At 60.5% G+C, this 21,630-nt stretch overlaps 3 protein-coding genes across 8 annotated transcripts in view; 2 read left to right on the forward strand and 1 right to left on the reverse strand.

The window, feature by feature from the left end:
• The window catches only part of ACOT7 (acyl-CoA thioesterase 7), a 109,382-nt gene extending 105,387 nt beyond the window's left edge, over positions 1 to 3,995 (forward strand). For all 5 annotated transcript variants that reach the window (XM_013970256.2, XM_018060440.1, XM_018060439.1 and 2 more), the window contains one exon: positions 3,611 to 3,995. In XM_013970256.2, coding sequence (XP_013825710.1) covers positions 3,611 to 3,709 — 99 coding nt within the window. In that variant the 3' untranslated portion in view covers positions 3,710 to 3,995. The remainder of the gene's footprint in view (positions 1 to 3,610) is intronic.
• GPR153 (G protein-coupled receptor 153) lies at positions 7,040 to 18,483 on the forward strand. 2 transcript variants are annotated; one of them, XM_018060444.1, is made up of 6 exons: positions 7,040 to 7,232; positions 11,100 to 11,752; positions 12,063 to 12,492; positions 14,427 to 14,619; positions 15,200 to 15,387; positions 15,853 to 18,483. In XM_018060444.1, the coding sequence occupies exons 2-6, from the start codon at positions 11,397 to 11,399 to the stop codon at positions 16,516 to 16,518; spliced, it is 1,833 nt and encodes a 610-aa protein (XP_017915933.1). In that variant the 5' UTR covers positions 7,040 to 7,232; positions 11,100 to 11,396; the 3' UTR covers positions 16,519 to 18,483. The 2 variants fall into 2 exon arrangements, with proteins under 2 accessions (XP_017915933.1, XP_017915932.1); XM_018060443.1 differs by having other exon boundaries at positions 11,286 to 11,752.
• On the reverse strand, positions 20,392 to 21,630 carry HES3 (hes family bHLH transcription factor 3). The gene is made up of 4 exons (XM_018059946.1): positions 21,571 to 21,630; positions 21,379 to 21,474; positions 21,193 to 21,274; positions 20,392 to 20,765 (listed from the first exon to the last, which is right to left on the reverse strand). The coding sequence occupies exons 1-4, from the start codon at positions 21,628 to 21,630 to the stop codon at positions 20,392 to 20,394; spliced, it is 612 nt and encodes a 203-aa protein (XP_017915435.1).

Below are 21,630 nucleotides of genomic sequence, written 5' to 3' on the forward strand. Positions count from 1 at the left end.
TATTTATTTACTTTGCCGGATGGAGGGAGATGGCTGCGAGGAGGCAGTGGCAGCTGGGCCGTGGGTGGGGCCGCGTGCAGGGAGCCATCTGTCTAGTTCTGCCAGCTCCGCGCCCAGCAGGGAAGTGGTGGCCCCTCTTAGTCACTTGGCTGGGAGAGCTGTTTATCCGAGCTCGCAGCCCTGGGGAGGCTGAGCATCCAGCAGCCGGCCGGGTAGGACCCTGCCTCCACCTTCATCAGAGAGGTGAGCAGAGTTGCTCACCCCTGGCTCTGTTCTTCCCCCACATGCCTCTCCTCAGGCCTGAGGTGTCTTTATAACACCTCCTGGGGCAGGTGGGCAGGAAAGGGCCATCAGCATGTGGGGTGGCAGCACCAAATCCGCAGAACTCAGAGCTCCCCACAAAGGCTGCCGTCCCCGGAGATGAGGTGAGGGGTGAGCCCTCGCCACCTCCTTGTTCCCAGGCTGAACAAGGTTTGGCTGCGCTCTGCAGCCGGCCCGCTGCCCGCACATCCATCATCAGGCGGCAGGTCTGTCTGAGGGCAGATCCTGGCTGATGAATTAGCTGCGCAATATTGAACGTCAGGGACTTGCTCAGCACAGCAACCTTGGGGCTGGTTGCCGGGCACTGGGCGCTGGCTCCTCCCCACTCCCTGCCGGGCAGACACTGGAATTGACCAGGTCTTATACCCGCATCTGGGCTTCTGCCCTCCTGGGGTCGTGCACTGAGAGAATCGTCCAGAAGCTTCAGTGCACATGTCTAGAGACTTCTGGGGGTGGGGTAGCAGCAGTCATTTGGGGGAACCTGATGGAGGGCCGGGCTCATCACAGCCGCACATCAGGGCCATGTGAGCCCCCCTCACCCTTGAGGGTGCGTTGGGACCTGGTGGGAAGGGAAGGCGCAGCGTCCATCTCCTTTTTGCCTCCTCTGGGAGGCACTGGTGCCAAGGCTGGAAGGGGAATGTGCCCCTGCCCCTGGCCTGTCCCCTCCTGGGTGCAGAAGGCTGGGCCCCTGCAGACTCAGGTGGGCTCCAGATTCATTCTGAATGTTCACCAGGGTGATGCTGTAGGGCCACCGTGGGCCCTGATGCCCACCAGCAGCCCCACCCCTGAGAGCCTGTCAGCACAAGCTGGCCTGGGGGACAGCAGCAGCTCAGACTGTGGTGCTGCCTCTTACAGGCTGTTGCTTGGGCAGGTCACTCAGCCTCTGCCCCACGTGGATGTGATGACCCTGGACACCTCCTGGGTGGTTACACAGACTCTCATGAGCTGGGGGGTGACCTCATGCCTTCCCAGGAACCCTCACTACACCTGGCCCTTGAGACCATCTCACTCTGCTCCACTTGGGCTTTGGTCCAGGCCACTGTCACCTTCCTAGTGCAGCACCGTCCGCCTCTCTCCTGGTGTGAGGTCAGCCATTCGGTCAGCTCTGAGGCAGGGTCCCGTGGAGGGTGCTCGGCGTGCTCGTGGGAGCGTGTGCATCCAGGCCAGATTTAGTTCCGTGAGCATCACCTCTGCTCTGCTGCCTCCCTCGCGTGTCCGGCATGCTCATGGGAGCGTGTGCATCCAGGCTGGATTTAGTTCTGTGAGCATTGCCTCTGCCCTGCTGCCTCCCTCGCGTGCCCGGATTTGGGTAGGGGCCCACGATGCTGAACCTTCCCTTTGACTTTCTGTAAACTAGAACGACACTCACTCACACCTCTGTGGTGGTTGTGAGATACGATTATGTGCTGTGTGGTTGCCTGTGTAAGTGTACAATCCAGTGGATTTTTATGTGTCATGGATGGGAGCCACAGGTCTCAACCATGCCAGGCAAGTCCCATACAGAGGCAGGAGAGGAAAAAGTCCCCACTGTCTTAGCATGGTGGCCTTGACCTTGCATTCTTGGTCACTTTGGCTGTGCTTGCAATGACGGAGACCTGAGTTTGATCCCTGGGTCAGGAAGATCCTTAGGAGGAGGGCATGGCAACCCTCTCCAGTATTCTTGCCTGGAGAATCCCTCGGACAGAGGAGCCTGGCAGGCTACAGTCCATAGAGTCACAAAGAGTCAGACATGACTTCTATTTTCATTTAGAACATGGAGAGGGACCAGGGTCCTTCTACCCACAGTGCTCCATGGGCCAGCTGCCTTGCATCGCCTAATATGTGTTAGAAACAGGTCCCAGCCCCCGGACCCACTGCAGACGCATAGAATCTGCGCTTACAAGATCCTCAGTGACTCGTACACGCGCATTTGAGAAGCCCCTGATCTCGCACCTTTTACCTGGATGTACGCGGGAGCCTTGGGCTGGGCTCAGCAGGATGTGGCCTTGTCTTCATGGGGTGCCTTCATCAGGGGCTGGAGTACTTGGGGCCCCAAGGATGTCTCGTGCCTCCTCCCCCTACTTAGAACTTCTTGCTGAAATGGAGATAGAACATTCCATTTTCCTGGGATGTTTTAGGTCAAATTGCATAGCCTCAAGTTTCATTTTTTTTTAAGTCAGCCAGAGATGAAACCAGAGCCAGCCTTCAATAAAGTATCTTGGAAAAGTCAGCGTTTTCCACGTGTGCCCTGAGAGTCTTCAAACAGGGACTAGAACCACTCTAAGAAGCACAACCTAGTGCTTCAGATGCCCGGATGTTCTGATGGCTCCAAGCCGTGAGGTGCTGATAGTTCACACCTGGTGACATTTAAGAGAACCATTTCTGAGAAGGCTGAAAGGGAGGGAGTGTTGGGTATAACCTGACATTCCGTCCTCTGGCTGATTGTTCTCTCTTTTGTCAATATACCATTTGCCTGTAAAACCCTTGGGCCTAAAAATAGCTGCTGGGGCTTAGTGTCATTGTAGATGAAGGGCACCTGCCCCATTTCTTTGGCTTTCAGACACCCTCAGAGTGTTGGAAGGCAGTGTTGTCCAGAGGAATTAGCAGAGCTCAAGCCTGACCCCTGGGCAGTGAGAAAGAACTCTGCGGTGAGACAGATGGGGTCTTGGAAGTGACCAGCTGGTGCTGCTGCCGTGACCTCTGTCTGGGGCCACAGCACTTAGTGGCTAGGTCAGGCCACCGTCAAGAATGAAAGGGGGTCCATTCACCGTCATACTGGTCCTCAGGCATGAGCCAGGATGGTCCTGGGCAAAACATGGCCTTTGGCCAAGTCTCTGATCCCTTGAGGACCTGGCTTCTTAGGCTGTACAGAGAAGAGGTGAGGTGGAAACCAGGTGCCACTTCCCAGGCCTCGGTGCTGGCCAGGGGTGACTGCCCACAAAGCGGTCACTCACTCTTGATAAAGTGGCCAGTAAATAAAGTGCCCTTCTTAAGGTCATGCAGCCAGCACGGTGTTTGTCCCCACTTCCCTTTGGGGCAGAGACCAAGAGTAGCTGGCATTTCCTGGGAGTGCAAACACAGGGCCCCCCTTTGGCCCCTCTCCCAAGTTCATCATCAACTGCATTTCCAGCTGAAGTTCATTCTCAAGAAGACTTTGGGCTCAGATTCCGCCTGCTGTGGAGAGTAATGTGGGGTCTCCGCCCCACGGGCTGCAGGAAGATGGGGCCTGGCCCGGCTTCTCTGCACCCTCCGGGGGTGGTGCCCACACTCACTGGTTCTCTAACCTGCCTGCTCCTCTGTGTGTCCACAGCCCGAGACTGAGGATGAGAAGAAGCGCTTCGAGGAAGGCAAAGGGCGGTACCTGCAGATGAAGGCGAAGCGGCAGGGCCAGGTGGAGACTCAGGCCTAGACGCCCCTCCGGCCTGGAACAGGCCCCAGCGCCGCATCATTAGAAGTTACCCCCCGGCCAGAAACCCAGTTCGTGTTGACAACTGGGGTTGTGTGAAGTGTTCGTCTCGCAGTGTTAACCTCTCCCGAAAACCTCTACACCAAAGCTTTATTTATATCACCCCAGTGTAAACGCTACACAGTATTGTCCCAGTGCCCGCAGTCCCTGGAAACCCTGGGGTGACCTGGGCACACACTGTACCGTATGTAGAGTTCAGCTTCACTAATAAAGCTACTGTTTGGCTGGACCTTGGTCTGCGTGGTCATTTGTCTTGGGGGGTTGCACTCTCCCTGGGTGTAGGATCTGGGGGCCACCCAGGGGCCTAGTGGGCTCCCTTACCTTCCTGGGGGCCACCCTCCTGCTGCCCCCCCCCTCCCCGCCCCACTCCTCTGGGTGCCTGGACCTGGACCTGCCCTAGTGCCCACTTGTGTTTGCCTGATGACTTGCTGGTCAGAGAGATCACCCCTCCCTCCCGTCCCACCTCCCACCGCAGCCAAGGGGCCTTGGTTCCAGGCTCTGAGGCCTATCCAGTGCCTTCGATGGGAACTGGGGCACTTGTGAGGACTCAAAGTTTGTCAGAAACAGCCAAACTCAGGGACTTCCCTGGTGGTTCAGTGGCTAAGACGCTCCCAAATACAGAGGGCTGGGGTTCAATCCCTGGTCAGGGAACTAGATCTCAGATGCCACAATGAAGACTGAAGATCCCTCGTGTTGCAACTAAAACCCAGTACAGACAAATATTGTAAAAAAGAGCCAAACTCAGCCAGACCGACCACAATTGCCCTGCCCTGGGCCTGGCCTCTCCTCACCAGAGGCAGCTCGGATACCTCAGAGCAAGAGGCAGGGGTTCTGCTGGAGGGGGCCCTCCTCAGCTAGTGCCAGGGCCTCTGTGCCTGAGGAAAAACCCCCAGCCACTTGGGCAGGTGGGGTTACTGGAAAGGCTTGTGGCGTGGGGATCTGAGGGGCAGTGTGTCAGCCTGTGTGCATGCATGCACTTGCATCGGTATCCCTGTCTCTGCACACATGTGCATGTGTGAGGGAGGAAGCTGTGTGTGCGCGCGTGCGCACATGTCTGGTTCAGCAGCCTCAGGGCAGGTAAGAGGCTGAGGCCACTGCAGGGGCCAGGTCCTCACCCACAGCTGAGAAAGTCCCCTCCAACAGCACAGTCATCGCTGCCTGTGAGAATGATCCTGACCCAGGCTCATCCCCGAAGCCTGGAAATGAGACTGGCCGTCAACGGCGCAGCCTCACACAGGGCTCCCTTGGGCCCAGGAGAGAGAACACAGCTCCAGATGTGCAGAAACGCCCGCCAAGACCTTCAGAATCCGTCTCGGCCCCAGTCCCGGCTGACGGATTTGTTTCCTGCCTGGGAGCATCAGGAGGGAACACCCACAAGAGGCCACAGCAACCCAGCCCCTGGGAGGCTGCCTCAGCCTCCCCAGCTCCACACACACCCTCCCATGCCAGCTTCCTGGGTGCCCAAGGCAGGGAGGGAGGAGGAAGCGGCCTGCCTGGCAGGGCAAGCAAGACCGTCCTGTGCAGGCCAGCCAAACCTTGCCCTGAGAAACCATAGTCGGCCATGCCAGGCCCCAAGTACCCCAGTCCTGGGGTTCTTCAAGGCAGCCCTGGGAAGCTCATCTCCCATATGCCCCCAGAGCCAGCTGGGGCAGGGGTACTAGTCCAGGTAGCCGTGGTGAGCTGTGGAGGTGCACTTGGGGCCACAGGCATGGGGCATGCTGCCCTCTGCCAGCTGGGCAGCAGCCAGGCCCAAGGCTCTGGATGGCTGGATAGCCTTAGAAATGCCACACTTGACTACCAGCTACCCTGCGTCAGCCTCCTGCTGCTGCTGGTCTGTTTACAACCAGGACCACATGGGCAGGGAGCTGGCCTGTCCACGGAGAGCTCACTGGAGCCCTGATCACCCAGAAGCCACACACAGGGAGCACATGGCCCAGGACTCGCACTCACCAACTCCATTTCATTGTGAAACTGTGCTATTCAGACAGCTTTAATGTGTCTCACAAGACTGACCCTATGGCTCCCTCTGGGTCCCCTAAAAGCTGCTCCTCACTCTCCAGCTGTCTCCAGGTGTGGAGCTGGTGTAGGTGGGTACAGGAGCCAGGCTATGGGGTAGTGCAGCCAGCAGTCACTGCGTTTGGTTGACTCTGGTCCTGGGCAGATGCCTACCTTCCTCTGGGCACAGGGCTTCCCGCTCATGGATGCCTCTCAGATGTGTGGCAGGACAATGCCTTGAGGCCCAGGAGTGACTCTGGAGGGCTTTTGTCCAGGATGCATGTGGTCACTGGCTTCCTAGAAGAGGCAGGCAGCGTCCTCTGGCTGGAGGGGAAGCCAGGATGCCAAGGTGCCAGCGGCCACTCTCTTGTGACTTGGGTCTCCAGAGACCCCCATCGAAGCGACTACTGGGTTTCCCCACCTAGCCTAGCAGTGACAGCCTCTGCCCCAGCTAGATAAGTGTAGGGCGAGCTCCCGATGGTGGGAGGAGAGGGCCAGGGACTCCGACTCGCCCATCCCGCCTCCTCCCAGCTGAGTGGCCTGGTCTCAGCTTCACAGAGAACATTTCTGAGCCCATGGGAGGAGAGGTAACCACTGGCAGCCCTTCACACGATCCCTTAGTCCCAATGGTGGACCCCGCTCCCCGCCACCCCCGCCCCCAACCCCGCGCTGGGCCGAAGCTACCTCTGAATCCTTAGCTGACCCAAACTCACTTCTCCCTGCCCGGACTCCCCGCATGAACAACTTCCTAATTTCTGGAGTCAGTTAGTCCTCAGGTCCCCACAAGTACTCTCCATGCCCCGTCCCTATAGTTCACCTTAGACAAGGCTTTCTTTGAGAAGGCATCCCTGAGCCCTCTACTCCCGGCCCTAGGTTCCCACTGTCCTTTCCTGCCCCAGGCCCCGAGGCGGTTTGCAGGCCGTGTCCTGCGTCCAGAGTGTGAACAGACCCAAGACGACAGCAAGAAGCCAAGCTTGCCCATGCTTCGCGGGAGGCGCCGCTCTCCCTAGGGGGCTTCGGCCGGGAGGCGCGCATGCGGAGGGCGCGCCCCCGCCAGTGCGAGACTGAGGACCCAGAGACGCGCGGACAGACGGACAGACTCAGTGGGCAGCGCCTTCGAGAGGCGGGGGCGGGGCGGTCCGAGGGGCGGTGCGGAGGCGCCCGCAGAGGCATGCGCCCTGCTCCGCCCCCCGCCCCCGGCCGCCGGGGCGCAGCCAGCGGAGCGGCGGGATTCGAGCGCTGCCGCGGTGGCGGCGGCGCCAGGGGAGACAGGGAGGGGCGGCGGGGTCGAGTTGAGCGGAACGCGCCGGCCACGGGCGGCCGCCGCCAGGATGCCCCGGACCGCGGGGCGCTCCGCTGCCGGCCACCCTCGCGGCCCCCGGCGGCCCGCGCTAGGCCAGGGGGCGCGGGAGCCGCAGCCGGAGCCGGAGGCGGGAGCAGCGAACTGGAGCCTCGGGCGCCCGAATGCAGGGTAAGCGCCGCCGCCCTGGCCCGGAGGCGGTCGGGCAGGCGACCCCAGGCGAGGGGACTTCGGGCGGGGAGGGGCTGTCCGCGGTCGGTCGGTCACAGGGCCTGTCCGATGGCTGCGGGCTCCGCTTAGGTCTGCGCACCCCGCCCCCCACCCAACTTGGGGACCTTCTGGGTAACTTCCCCGGGGTCGGCCGCTTCCTCTGGGCCTGGAAGCGCCGCCCTGGGGGACTTGCCTGCAGGGGGCGGGGATGGCCGATCTGAGGGTCCCGGGCCCACCCTGTCCAGCGAAGCTCGGGGGGCGTCCAGGACTGCAGTCCGTCGGCATTCGGCTCTCGGCCGCCGCTCGGACGCGCCCTCGGGGCTAGGCAGCTCCGGGGGCCCCGCTGGGGCCGGACCGAGCGCCAGGTCGGGCGGGGTATCGGAGGACAGAGGAGCGGGGACCGCGGCGGTGGGGGTGCGGGCGTGGCGGGCGGGGGGCGTGTTGGAGATGTGAAGGCTCCTCGCCGAGAGCTCCGCCCTGGGCGGCGGCCGAGCGGGGCCCTGCGGGACCGATGGGCAGCAGCGCGGGCGGAGAGCAGCCTGGGGGCGGCAGCCGAGCCCGGGAATCCTTTCAAGTTCTGGGTTCTCTTTGTTGCGCAATAGAGCCCTGGGGCCATGCGGCCTCATTGGCCCGCGGCCGTGACGTCACGTCGGGGCCCCGCCCGCAGACCCTGCGGAGGGAGTCCGGTGGGTCCCAGGCCAGCCACACCTGCAGCCTGCCCAGCGATGTCCTAAGGGGAGGGGACATCAGGGAGCGGCTCAGGGATGCAAGGGAGGGAGAAGTCCGGTCCTGGAATGCTGCGGAGACTGAGTGTGATGCGGTTGGGGTCTGGCCCTGTGTCCCCTGCTCCCTGTGAATGAGCAGATGTCACCAATCTGGAGGAAGAGGGTCTCCTGGTTTCTGCAGAGCCAGCTGCCTCTCACTCTGCATTTGGAGACCGAGCTTCCACTCCCCAGCCCATCCCGGAGATATTCCTTCCCCATCCTAGGACCACCAACCGCCTCAGGAGTCCACAGAGTCCATGCTTCCTCCCCAGTGTTGCCCTGGACTCTGAGCCTCACTGTTCCTGTCTGTATTGCGGGGATAGTAGGACCCATCTTGCCTGGGTCAGAGGCTCAGAAAGACAACCTTAGCTCAAGGAACAAAAAAAAGCCAAGTATCCAAGCATTTTAATGTTTAAGAAGTCAGGGTTTTGATGTCAGACAGAGTTTGGATCCTGGCTCAGGCACAGAAGAACTTGGGCAAATGGTTTTACCTCTGCTTAACCATCTTAAAAAAATATGTACATTTATTTGTTTGTTTGGCTGTACTGGGTCTTAGTTACAGATCTAGTTCCCTGACCTGCAGGGATTGGGGACCCCTGCATTTGAAACTCAGAGTCTTAGCCACTGGACTACCAGGGGTGATGGAAGTCCTTCAGACAAGATCACTGGGTGTGTGAATTGAGAGGAGGGTGCCTGCTTGAAGGATGAATGTCCCCTGTAGGGCACATTCTCCTGCCCACACACCTGGGACCCTTCCCTGAAGTGAGACACTGTTAGGCGACTCAGAAGAACTGGCACCATGAACGGTGGTGCTAGTGGCAGCCCGTGGCATCTTCCCCACCATTCTGCACCAGTAATCAACAGGTGGGCAGCGTGAGCTGGGCTGGGCCCAGGGTCCCAGGAGTCAGACAGCCTGCTTGGGCACCTGAGGAAGTGCCTCCCAGTTTGATAGCCACAGAAGCCCAAAGCAAGTAGAAACAGACGTCAGCCCACCAGGTGCATGGTGAACCCGGTTTTCTGTTTGATAACATAAACCTCTGACCCACAGCAGCATGTGTACTATGCCCATTCTGGACTGAGAGTAGGCTGCCATACCCCATGAAGGTACCCATTAGGGTAGCCCTGGGGCCTCATTACCCCCAAAGCTCGATTGTCCCAGGTTTCGGTTGGGGTTACCTTGTGTCTGCCTACAGGTCTGAGGCTCAAATACACCTCTGAGCTCAATGTCTTGGACCTTAAGAGATGCCATAGCTCAGAGAGCAGGGAGGCCTTTAGTACACACATCTACACAGCAAGCATTTACTGAGCACTTTCTGTGGCGTAACTTCCTGGCTACCCACATGCTTCTCCGGACAGATACCCTCATGTCCAGTTATAGATGAGAAACCTGACACCCAGCTAAATCATGTAACTGGCTGGGGAGCTGGAGTTGGAGTCTTAACAGCTCTTTACCCCACATCAATGGCATCTGTATGCTGAGGTCAAGGAGGCTTGCTGGACACCTGAACAACTGCTGGAGGGTCTAGTGGGGCCACCTCTCCTCCCGTGCTGGGTCTGGGGTGAGGAAGGGACAGCAGGTGTATAAGTAGAAGCCTAATGTTTGGAAAGGAAGTTGTCTGGCTCCAGAAGTCCCCCAGCCCCCCTCAAGGCCATTAGTGGGCACTGGTGTGGTCCGGAATAGACTCTCATCTGGGTCAGGGGCCCAGGCATGCCCGTAGCAAGGGCACAGAAATGAATGAGACTCATAGGACTCAGAGATCCTTTGGTGTCCACCGGGGTCAAGGCCACACTCTGTACAGCACAAGCAGGGGTGCCCAGAAGTGGGCCAGGAAGTGTTGTTTCCCCTGTCCTGAGCACTAGGGGCCTGCAATGGCCTGTCCACACCAAGCTGGGAACAGTCCCTGGGAGATCATGGGGCTGTGTCTGGTTCAGTGGTACCCATAAGTGTTGAAAGTGTTAGTCCCTCAGTCATGTCCAACTCTCTGTGACCCTATGGACTGTAGCCCGCCAGGTTCCTCTGCCCATGGGATTCTCCAGGCAAGAATACTGGAGTGGGTAGCCATTCCCTTCTCCAGGGGATCTTCCCTGTTGGGGACAAGAGAATTGCAGCCACTGAGATTAAACAGGCTAGAGAGTGAGAAGGCCCCAGTGCAGGCAGTACACAGGAGGCCTGCACTTAGCACTGTGCTTCTCCCCACACTGCCTGCTCCGGGCTGTGGCCAGAGTGGCCTGCTATGGGGGGCCTCATATCGGAGGACCGGCCACTGTTCTGTGCAGGGAGATGCCAGGCTGGAAGGGGGGATCACCGTTTTGCTCTCTGGTAGGATGGGGGAGCTCCCAACACGTGCCTCCTGCCTGAGTCCTGTGTCCCTGGTTCCTACCCACAGGCTGTCCTTGGGGCCAAGTTCTGGTCCCTGACCAGCTATAGTCCCATGTTACTCAAGGTGTCCGGAGCACCCACTGTGTTTGTGACCTGGCCTGCCCTGGGCTTTAGAGATGAGGCATCTGTGCACCCAGCTGCCCCCTGGAGGAAGCATCGTCATCCTCATTTCCAAGGACATGAGTGAGGTTTTGTGGGGCCACACAGCTAGTGTGCTGGAGCTTGATGGGACTCCCAGCCTGGGGTTCTGCCAGGGCCTTCCAGGTGTGCCCGGCCATGGAAGGCCTGCTGGGGGCTGACCCAGGAAAAGCAGGCCATGCTTTCCCAGAGTGGGCAGGAAACTGGTTCCCAGATCACCCTTTCCTCACAGATTCAGGGGGCTCATCCTCCAGGCCTGTCCTCATTGGCCAAATGAAGTGGGACGGATGAAGCTGAGGGCCCCCATCGTGCACTGGGGCAGCGTCATGTGGGCTGCGTGTGGATCTGGGAAGTGTGAAGATGAGAGGGCTGGTCCTGGGACAATACCAGAAATGCCTGTGGCACAGGGCCCACCTGGGCCTGGCCTGGCAGCTTCCCTGAGGATGCACGCAGCCTGGAAGCAAGCCTAGATGCCGCACCTTGACCAGGAGTAGATGGAAGTGAGGGGATGTGCATTGACTGAGCACCACTGTATACACCCCCCAGGAGCCAGGAGGCTTCAGAGAGGAGAGAGGAAGGCAAAGCAGCCCCACCCAAGCCAGGACCGGACAGATAACGGAGCATCAGGGGACCCCTCTGTCTCCCACTCCCAGGAGCCCCAAGAGCTCTGCTGATGCAGCCAAGGGAGAGTCACTGAGTGCCCTGTGTTGCCCCCGCTCCCTCCCCCCGCAGATGCTCGTGGTCCCTGGTGTCCCTGGGCCGGCACATGTGAGGACTGTTGCGCTAAGCTGGGGCCCAGCTTGAGGAGGATGTCCCAGCCGCCGGCCAGCTCCCTTCTGCACCATGAGTGATGAGAGGCGGCTGCCTGGCAGTGCGGTGGGCTGGCTGGCATGCGGAGGCCTCTCGCTGCTGGCCAATGCCTGGGGCATCCTCAGCGTGGGGGCCAAGCAGAAGAAGTGGAAGCCCCTAGAGTTCCTGCTGTGCACGCTGGCGGCTACCCACATGCTCAACGTGGCCGTGCCCATCGCCACCTATGCTGTGGTGCAGCTGCGGCGCCAGCGTCCCGACTACGAGTGGAACGAGGGCCTCTGCAAGGTCTTTGTGTCCACCTTCTACACCCTCACCCTGGCCACCTGCTTCTCCGTCACCTCCCTCTCCTACCACCGAATGTGGATGGTCCGCTGGCCTGTCAACTACCGGTGAGTTCTTGGGCGGGTACCTGTGTGCACACAAACATCCTAGGCAGGGACGTGTGCCTGAGCACACAGCGGCCTCAGTGTGGGGACAAGGCCCCATGCGAGGTGCTGCATCTGTGTCGCACTGAGGGCTACAGGGGTGCGTGCATGTAGGTGTGTTTGGGTGTGCAGGCACCCAGTACAGAAGTGCTTGGGGAAAGGGACGTGTGACAATGTACTTGGGGACCAGGGCAGTCGAGGACCCTCAGGGCTTGGGGAGAGACCCTGTGAGTGATGCCAGGTCCCTCTCTGTCTTGTCCCTGCCTTGTGCCAGGCTGAGCAACGCCAAGAAGCAGGCAGTCCACACAGTCATGGGCATCTGGATGGTGTCTTTCATCCTGTCGGCCCTGCCTGCCGTCGGCTGGCACGACACGAGTGAGCGCTTCTACACCCACGGCTGCCGCTTCATCGTGGCTGAGATCGGCCTGGGCTTCGGTGTCTGCTTCCTGCTGCTGGTGGGCGGCAGTGTGGCCATGGGTGCGGTCTGCACGGCCATTGCCCTCTTCCAGACACTGGCGGTGCAGGTGGGGCGCCGGGCGGACCGCCGCGCCTTCACTGTGCCCACTATCGTGGTGGAGGACGCACAGGGCAAGCGCCGCTCCTCCATCGACGGCTCCGAGCCTGCCAGGACCTCGCTGCAGATCACTGGCCTGGTGGCCACCATCGTGGTCATCTACGACTGCCTCATGGGCTTCCCCGTGCTGGTGGGTGAGCCCGGCAGGTGGTAGGAGCCTGGTGGGGGGACATGCGCTCTGGGACAGACTAGGGCTGGGTGTGCTCCAGGCATTAGCGGTTGAATCTTCCTCACACTGATCCTTTCAGGAGGCAGCATCATCACCCCTACTTTATAAGTTAGGAAGCCAAAGTTCAGAGAGGTCAAGTGACCAATATATAGTCAAGGCAGCCGTGGTGGGAACTGAGCCCACGTCAGGTGGCTGCAGAGACCAGGGTCTTTCATCACACTGCAGGAGACATTCCACCCCTGATCTTGGTGAGGTCCACTTGATACAGAGGCTATGGTAAGTGGGGTCACAGGCTTCCTCTTGGACCCAGGTCCCAGGGTGGACAGAGGGGGGATGTGGTGTAGCAGAATTGGCTTTGGTCCTGAATTGGGAGGCAGGGCAGGCCTTGAATGTGTGCTGGAAAGGTGGACTTGATCCCAGCAGCCGAATAAGCTTTCAGGTGGCACTAGTGGCAAAGAACCCGCCTGCCAGTGTGGGAGACATAAGAGATGTGGGTTTGATCCCTGGATCGAAAAGATCCCCTGGAGAAGGGCATTTCAGCCTGCTCCAGTATTCTTGCCTAGAGAACCCCATGGACACAGGAGCTTGGCGGGTTACGGTCCATGGGGTCACAAAGAGTTGGACACACTGAAGCAACTTAGCATGCACGCACCAGCAGCTGAGGAAGATCAAGGTGAGGGCTGGTCTGAAGACACTGCCAGGTAGGGTCCAAGGCCCATGAAAGCTGCCTGGGCTCCTGTCTATGAGGCTGTGCCCCAGGCCTAGCCCAAGAATGATGTCTGGACTCAGTAGCCGAGCCCTCCCACCCATAAGGTTCCAGCCCAGACCCTGGAGGGTCTAGAGCTGGACAGGGACTGGTGGAGGGGCAAGGACCCAAGAGAGGCTTCATCCTAGCAGCTGAGCAGGACATCACTGCAGAACCCCAGCCTCAGCAGGTGACAGGTGGGGTGGCAGCTTCATAGGCAGGGTGTAGCCCCACCCTTAACGGGTCTGTTACCCCTTGGGTGGAGACCTCCTGTGTGCAGTGGGGCCCTTTGCTGGTAGAGGGAAGGCACATGTGTGAAATTGCAGAGCCAGATGGGAATAGCAGTGGGAGGAGGGCCCCCCAGTTTCTCTTCAGCAGGGGATAGATGGGAGTACTGTTTACGGAACCCACATGATGCTGCAGGCCTGGTGCAATGTCTGGAAACTTTGCCTCAAGATGTTCTCGGCCCATTTCACAGATGAAGAAACTGGGCCCCGGAGAGGTTTAGCATCATTCTGAAGGTCACACAGCTCGTGTGGAAGAAATGTATGTCTGCATCATGCCCACTTCAGCTCTGAAAGGGGAACAGTTCAGTGTCATTCCAAGTGGAAGAGTGAACTCCCCTGGGAGCAGAGGAATGAGGGGCCCCTGGGCCATGACCCAAAAGCCACCGAATTAGACCCTCTGATCCTCAGAAATTGCTTTGATTCCCCACTTGGGTCTGAGGTCGACCTCCAGAGTAGAGGCAGGGCCAAGGAGATCACGAGCTAGGGAGCAGGGAGGATGGTAGAAAGGCCCTGAACCGGGAGATTGGAAACCTGGCTCTCAAAAATGGGTTGGTAATCCTGGCTCCACATCCTCGGGTGGTCACGGATGAAATGAGGGAGGCCGTACCCACTGCTTCCTGGTGCACGCAGTCTGGTGACCGTCCATCTTGGCAGCGAGCAGCTGTCGGTGGGCGGGCATGGACTTCTCCCTTCACACTCTGGCCCTTTCCTGCCCAAGAGCCCAGAGTTCTGTCACCTACTCTGCCTCCTTCTCTGGCAGGTGGGCAGTCAGACCTGCCCTGCATATGGGAGAACTGAGGCTGGGAGGGAAAGCGGGGTGATGGGGGTCCTGCCGGGTGCCAGGCCGACCCCTGTGCCCACAGGTGGTGAGCTTCAGTAGCCTACGGGCAGACGCCTCGGCGCCCTGGATGGCACTGTGTGTGCTGTGGTGCTCGGTGACCCAGGCCCTGCTGCTGCCCGTCTTCCTCTGGGCTTGTGACCGCTACCGTGCTGATCTCAAGGCTGTCTGGGAGAAGTGTGTGGCCCTCATGGCCAACGATGAGGATTCGGATGATGGTGAGGATGGCCTCGTGGAGAGTAGCGCCTGGGGGAGATCAGTGGGGTCAGTGGGAAGACAGGTTTCAGATCCACTGATTTACCCCAGAAGTGCTTGAACCCCTAAGGGATCCAGTGTCCCATGGAGCATTCTCCTGTCTGGCTTGCCCCTCTATCAGGGTTTCAGTTAATCAGATGTTCCAGTTAACAGATTGGCTGTGGACTGCAGCCTGAATTTCCTGGAGTCTCTGACTTTAGGGGTCCTGGTGAGCTGCCCCCAGGGGCTCCTGAGGACCCAGTCCTATCTCTCCCCAGCAGTAACAGTGTGACCCTGGGCTGAGCCCCTGCCACCTTGCAGCCAGTGTCAACTCCTTGTGTCTATTTAGTTCCCGTCCCCATAAAGGAAACTGGCTTAGGGTCTGTGACTTTTCCAGCCCCTCAACTAAAAGGGGGCAGAGTCAGGATTTGAACGGAGCACCCCACCCTCCTCCTTTTCTGCTAACTGGCCCACCAGCCCTGCGTGTGTCTCTGGGGGTTCCTGGGGTTCATTCCTGAAGTCCCCCAAGTTTCCATGGCCCTAAACTTCTGCCCTGCCCTGCAGATACCAGCCTGGAACGTGGTGTCCCCCCAGACCTAGTGCTGGAGCGCTCCCTGGATTACAGCTATGGGGGCGACTTTGTGGCCCTGGAGAGGATGGCCAAGTATGAGCTCTCTGCCCTGGAGGAGGGGGGCCTGCCCCAGTTCTACCCTCTGCGGCCCTTGCAGGAGGACAAGATGCAGTACCTGCAGGTAGAGACGGGCAGGGCTGGAGACGCGCAATATGCATGTGGGGGATACCCTGACCTCTCCAAGGCCTTTCCTCTCTGAGTAGGAGCCAATCTTGTGTCTGCCCTGTCTCCCAGGGTTGCCTTTCACCTCCCAAGATGGGCTGGCCCCAGGTCACAGAGCCCATGGGGGGCACCCCAGCCCCTGTGCCCCAGTTCCCTTGTGCGCTAGGAGGGTGCTCAACCTGGCACCTATGTTATTCCCTTGGGGCTTAGCACCCTACTCAAGGGGACTTCTTCCCAGTTGACCCAAGCTACAGATGACAACACTGAGATTTGGAGAGATCGTCAGTTGCCCCAAATCGCACAGCTTCAAACCAGGGGCCCCTGACCTGGTGACCCCTGACTCCAGGCCACCCTGCCCGGTGAGGGGAGGCTAGGTCCCCATTTTCCAGGAGGGTAGCGGGAGTTAACCCCGCGATCCTCACAGGTCCCGCCTACGCGACGCTTCTCTCACGACGACGCAGACGTGTGGGCTGCCGTCCCGCTGCCCACGTTCCTGCCACGCTGGGGCTCCGGCGAGGACCTAGCCGCCCTGGTGATGCCAGGCGGGCCCGACCGGCGTCGCGGCAGCCTGCTGGCCTTCGCAGAGGACGCGCCCCCCTTCCGCCCGCGACGTCGCTCGGCCGAGAGCCTGCTGTCTCTGAGGCCCCCGGCCTTGGATGACGGCCCGCGCCGCGCCCCTGGCTCGCCCCCAAGCAGCCCGCGCCGCCGCCCCGGGCCCGGCGTCCGCTGCGCCTCGGCCTCGCTGCTGCCCGACGCCTTCGCGCTGACCGCCTTCGAGCGAGAGCCGCAGGCCCTACGACGCCAGCCCGGCCCGCCAGGGTCCTTCCCCGCCTGCGCCCCTGCCCCCGACCGCGCCCAGCCCGGTGGAGACGTGGCGCCCCCTGGCAGCGGCGCGCAGAGGAGCCCCGGGCCGCTCCCGGCTGCACACACGCATCCCGGGACCCTGCAGACCAGCCTGAGCGCATCGTGGGGCGAGCCCGGGGGCCTGCGCGCGGCGGGCGCGGGCAGCACCAGCAGCTTCTTGAGCTCGCCCTCGGAGTCGTCAGGCTACGTCACACTGCACTCGGACTCACTGGGTTCTGCGTCCTAGGACCCGCTGGCGCCTCCCCAAGTCACCAGGCCGGCCGGGCCGCCTACGGGGCCAAAGCACCAAAGATGCCACCCTAGCCCGGGCTGGGCTTGCGGCATGCTGTCCGGACATGTGCCAGCCTTGACGGGGCGACCATTGCCTGGAGGGATGACGCCTGCCCTGGACAACCACCCTGGGTACGGACCAGCCTCTGGGCAGGGCACCTCCGGGGCAGAGTAAGGCTGGAGCCTGGGAAAAGGCGGGCTCCACACAGAAGCAACTGGGCTAGGGTGATGGTGGTGGTGGGTTGCCCAGAGAGGGACACCACCAGAAAGAACAAGGCCCAGCCATGCAGGAGCCACCAGACTCCATCTGGCTTTCCACTCTGCACTATAATTGTCACACCTCAGGGGGTGGGGTACAGAGGGTCTCTAAGCACAGGGGTCTTCAGAGCCCAAACCAAGTTCTCTGAGCAGGTCTCCCTGCTGACCTGTTCTGCCTCGCTTTCCCCATCTGTGATGAGCAGGTGACCATGTTAACTCTCAGGACTGTTTGGACAGGTCTCCTGGTCTGTGTACCCTGGCCACGGAGTGGACAGGGAGGGAAAGTAGCATAGGATCCTCCAGGGGCCTCTGTGGGGTCCGTCTTCAGTGGCCTGGTGTGGCCCCCAAGCCTGAGGCCGCCCCCGCTCAGTGTCCCTGGCCCCCTTGGGCACTCTCCCCAGCCAAGCTCAAGCACAACACTTGCACCATCACCAGTGCACCACGCTCACTTTGACCCCTATCAGCATCCCTTCCCTCATCACTCTGCCTTCATTGTGCCCACCACATCAGCCACCTCCGGGACCGCTGCCGTGAAGGTTGTGGGGTACATGGTGGAGAGAACTGAAGCAAAGCAGGAGTGGACTTCCTTATCCCGGTGCCCATCCCCAACCTGTGCATGTCTGGCCAGAAAGGGATCTTGGCTTAGAGTCCTCCCAGGTTCTGGGTGTAAGGTCTGGTCCATGGTGAGTCTTCCTCCACCAGGAGTCAGGACTCTCTTGCTATCCATGCTAGGCACACCTCTTGCAGACCTGGGCTTGGCCATGGACCCCCAGGGAGTGTCTGTTGGGTTTTGCATGGAGGATGACCCTAGGCTCAGTCTAAGAAGAGGCCCAGGAATACCCGTGGACCTTGGGTTTTAGGGGCTGGGGTGTATGCAAAGGCAGTCCCATCCCATCCCCTGCCTCCATGCAGTGGCCCCTACCTGTGTAGGTCTGGAGTGGATTCCAGGGGCCTACGAGGAGCTGGCCTACGCCCTCTTCCCTCCTGCTCTGCAATCTGGAATTGCAGCACTGTCTCTGCCCCTCTGGGGGCCGATCCGGCTTCCTCACCCTTCAGACAGTGTCCCAGCGCCAGAGGGACCTGGGGAGGACTACACAGCTCTGTCTCAGCTTCAGAGGCCCCTTCAGTCTCTGGCTGTGGGGTAACTTGGGGGGAGGAGCTGGCCACAGGTGAGTAAATCAGAATGTTCCAGTCAAGCCTCAGCCATGGGAGGCCTGCCTCGCCAACGCTGCTGTGCCTTTAAAGGTCGACATGTCATGTTGGGGCAGAGGTCACCAGTTAGCCACTGTCCCTCCCGACCCCCCAATCAGGCTGGCTGATTTGTCCACCTTGAGTTTTCACTCTGTGTATTTCATATCCAACGGCAATACTTGCAGGGTGGCGTGATCCCCTCAAGTCCCTCCAGGCCTGGATTTTACAAAATTAAAGAGGAGGGAGAACCCCAAGTGGAGGCCACCAGGGCCTGGGGCTCCCCTCTCTCACTTTGTCTAGCTTCCAAGCCTGTTTGCTGCCTTGAGCAGCTTGACCCTGGGTTCACCGGGGAGGGAGTTCTGTCTTCATACCACCACCCAGCCCAGAGCCAGGGATCCGTTTGTAGTTTTTTTGACAACTGAGCATTTCTCTTCTGTACAGACTCCAATAAAAACTTCCTATATAATTTGCACCAGGCAATCCCAGGCCAGTTTCATGGAAACCCCTCCCTAGAATCTAACAGCACTGCTGGCCAGCTGCCCCTAAACGTCTCTCCCTCTGGGTCCTGAATTCCTCCTTCAGTGCGCCCTTCCTTTGGGTCGGACTTGACTTTTTCCTCTATGCAAATCCTGCAGGTGAGTCGGGCCAGGAGCAGCGGCCTGGTGGGCTCCAAAGCCCTGTGAGTGCAGGTGGCTGCGCCTGCCTAGGGATGGCTTCAGGGACCCCTAACCCCAGTGAGGCTGGTTCTGAGGGCGAGAAAGCGTTAGTTGCTCAGTCATGTCCGACTCTTTGCTACCCCATGGTCTGTCCAGGCAAGAATATTAAGAGTGGGTTGCCATTCCATTAGCTAGGGGATCTTCCCGAGCCAGGGATCGAATTCGGGTTTCCGGCTTCGCAGGCGCATTCTTTACCATCTGCGCCACCGGGAAAGCCAGGGGCACTGCGATTGGAGGCGTGCCTGGGGAGGCGGACTCATTGTGCCTGTTGACCCGCCCACCAACCCGGGCTGGGATTTGGAGGACGGGCCCCTGGGTCTGCGGTGTTAGGGCGCCACCTGGTGGCCCTCAGGATTAGTGCCCCAAAGCGGAGACCCAAAAGGCCGCCCCAGGACCACCACTGCGGGACCCCAGCCCCGGCTCCAGAAAGCCGGCTGGGTCAGGTAGGGGAGCCGGGCCGCCTCTCTCCGTGGTCTGACCAGAAGGGGTTTAGCACAGGGCAAGACACGGGCAATCCCAAAAGAAATGTTTTATACAAGGTTGATGTTTGTACTTCAAACAGATTCACCCAGTTTCATCATGGGAGAAATTAGAACCTTCATGGCCTCTTTATAGCCATTCCACAGGTTCGCACTGTCTATTCTGAATTTCCAGATGGTGGGAGGAGGTGCCGCAATCTCCTCCTGATCTCAGCCCAGGATCCCTGTTCTCCACGCGTCCGGCCCGCTCTTCGAGGGCCGGGACTCCCGGGCTAGAGTCCCGGCATAGCAATGACTTCATTTTCGAATGCGTTAACCGTCGCACAGCGCTCCGAGGATTGTCAAGGATGGTGGGCTCCCTGGAGGCAACGGTCCGAGGCCGAGACTCTGGGAGGCCGAGGTCTTTTCCGAGTGCGGATTAGTGAACTATACCCTGGGAGGAGCCGGAGTCTGCCCTAGCATATCTCCAGTTTGCAGGACGGTGCGCGGGGTCCCTAACAGGGGCCTCACGGAGCAGGGCTTCGGGTGGTGGTGGCGGTAGGCTGAGCACCTCACCGGGCGGGGCCTCTAAGGAGGGGGCTTTTGAGAGAACTGACTTAGGAGCGCGCGCCAGCGGGTGGGCCGCGCCTCGTGCGGAGGGGATGGGAATCCGTGGAAGCCGAGTGGGTCTAGGGTGGGGGTGGGCTGGGGGCCCCTCGCTAGCGGGGCGGGGCCTGGCGCGCTTTGTGCCGGTGGGAACCGGGCGTCCCCGGCCCGCTGAATGGGCCGGGGCGGGGCAGCGATTCTCCTCGCTGCGAGGGGTCCGCTCTGGGCCGTTGCGGATGGCGACCTTCCCACCGCCGCGCGGCCGTGGGGCGGGAGAGAGGGCGGGCGGCCTGTCAAGGGCCCTGGGAAAGGGGCGCAGCCCGGGACACCCCCTCCCAGCCCCACTAGAGAGTGGAAGGAGCAGAAAGCGGGTCCAGCCTGAGTAGCTAGGACTGGGGAGAGGATGGGGTTATGCCTAGACACTCAGAACCTGGTCCATTCATAGCTTCGTGTATTTCCCCGAGTTAGCAGAGACGCGGCCCCCTCCCGGTCACCCCGTCCTGGGACCAGAACCGACTACTGGGGTCCCGACCGTTCAAAACAGTCTCTGCGTCCTCAGGCCAGACGAGGGTCCCCTTGAGTCCGAGGCCGCATCTAGCCTCACCAGGGTCGCCACAAGCGCAGCCCCGGCCCCGGGCTCTCCGCGAAGCGGCGAGAAGTCGATTGCGGCGCCGAGATGCTGGTGGAGGCGCCGGGGAGACCGCCAGAGAGGAGACTCCGGGGTGGCGGGGACCGCGATCCGCCGGGGGCCGGAGCAGGGGCCCAAACTGGGGGCGCGCAGGGGCCGCGCGGCGCGGGCGCCTCTGGGCCGGGACTGGCGCTGTCCATGGTGCTGCCGCCCCCGCGCTCGTGCACCAGCGGGCCGTGCAGGCCGGCGCCGCCCTCCTCTCCGCGCCGCAGAAGCTGGCTAACGCCGGGCAGACAGCCGCGGAAGCCGGACGGGTACTCAGCTCCGCTGGGGACAGGCCAGAGCCCTAGGAGGAGGGCAGCGGACGAGAGAAATGTGGAAAGGAGGGGAGAATAAGGGAGGTGGAGGAGGAAAAGAGAGATGTAGAGAGGAGAGAGAAAGGGAGGGGAGAAGTGTGGAGGGAGGGAAGAGGAGGGAGAGGAGGAAAGGAAGAGGAGGGAGAGGAGAGAGGGACGATTATGGGGGGGATGGCGGGGAGGCCGAAACTCATCCCGTTCCCATGGGTCCAGACCTCCACTCACTCGGATTACAAGTCTGCAGCCAGCCAGGCTTTTGCTGCCTCCTCACTTACAGCAATACCTCCTCCCTCAGCTGCCCTGAGCGGTTCTTTTCTGGTCATCTCTCCTTTATCTGGCCTTGTAGAATCCATGGCTCTGACCCCACAAGCCTCCCTCTCCAGCCCCTTGCCCTACCCTCCCAGGTCCTCCCTCTACCTTGCACCGAGTTCTGAAGGCTTTTCATGTACTTGACACTCAGCTCCAGTATGTCCGCCTTCTCCAACTTGCGTTTCCGAATCTGCGGATCCATGGAAAGGGCTCTTAGGACCGCAGCCTGGGTTCAAGCAAATGAGGCCGGGGATTATATCACCCCCCATACCTTCACTGTGTCCCCCGTCTCACCTGGTGCGAGTAGTGTTTCTCTAGCAATGATTTGAGCTGCTCCAGTGACACATTAATGCGTGCTCTTCGCTTCTTCTCCATCAACGGCTTGGAGACCTATGGGTGAGCAGTAGTTACATGACCTGCAAAGCCTTGGTCCTCTCAGCGCCTTCTGTCCTACCCCTCACCCCTGCAACCCTCAGAACCCCAGACCTTGCGGAAGTTGCCAGTGGGGCTGCCAGAGCTGCCCTGGGTCTCGGGCTGTGTGCCCAT

This window comes from Capra hircus, chromosome 16 (genome assembly GCF_001704415.2).
Source record: "Capra hircus breed San Clemente chromosome 16, ASM170441v1, whole genome shotgun sequence".
Lineage (NCBI taxonomy): Eukaryota > Metazoa > Chordata > Mammalia > Artiodactyla > Bovidae > Capra > Capra hircus.

Excerpts from the sequence above, each read along its gene's own strand:
- HES3 (XM_018059946.1), bottom strand. The coding sequence starts at position 21,630 with ATGGGCACACAGCCCGAGACCCAGGGCAGCTCTGGCAGCCCCACTGGC. Across the intron at positions 21,475-21,570 it reads CCACTGGCAACTTCCGCAAG|GTCTCCAAGCCGTTGATGGA; the intron begins GTCTGGGGTTCT and ends GCTCACCCATAG. Across the intron at positions 21,275-21,378 it reads AGAAACACTACTCGCACCAG|ATTCGGAAACGCAAGTTGGA; the intron begins GTGAGACGGGGG and ends ATGGATCCGCAG.
- GPR153 (XM_018060444.1), top strand. The coding sequence starts at position 11,397 with ATGAGTGATGAGAGGCGGCTGCCTGGCAGTGCGGTGGGCTGGCTGGCA. Across the intron at positions 12,493-14,426 it reads TCATGGGCTTCCCCGTGCTG|GTGGTGAGCTTCAGTAGCCT; the intron begins GTGGGTGAGCCC and ends CTGTGCCCACAG. Across the intron at positions 15,388-15,852 it reads ACAAGATGCAGTACCTGCAG|GTCCCGCCTACGCGACGCTT; the intron begins GTAGAGACGGGC and ends CGATCCTCACAG.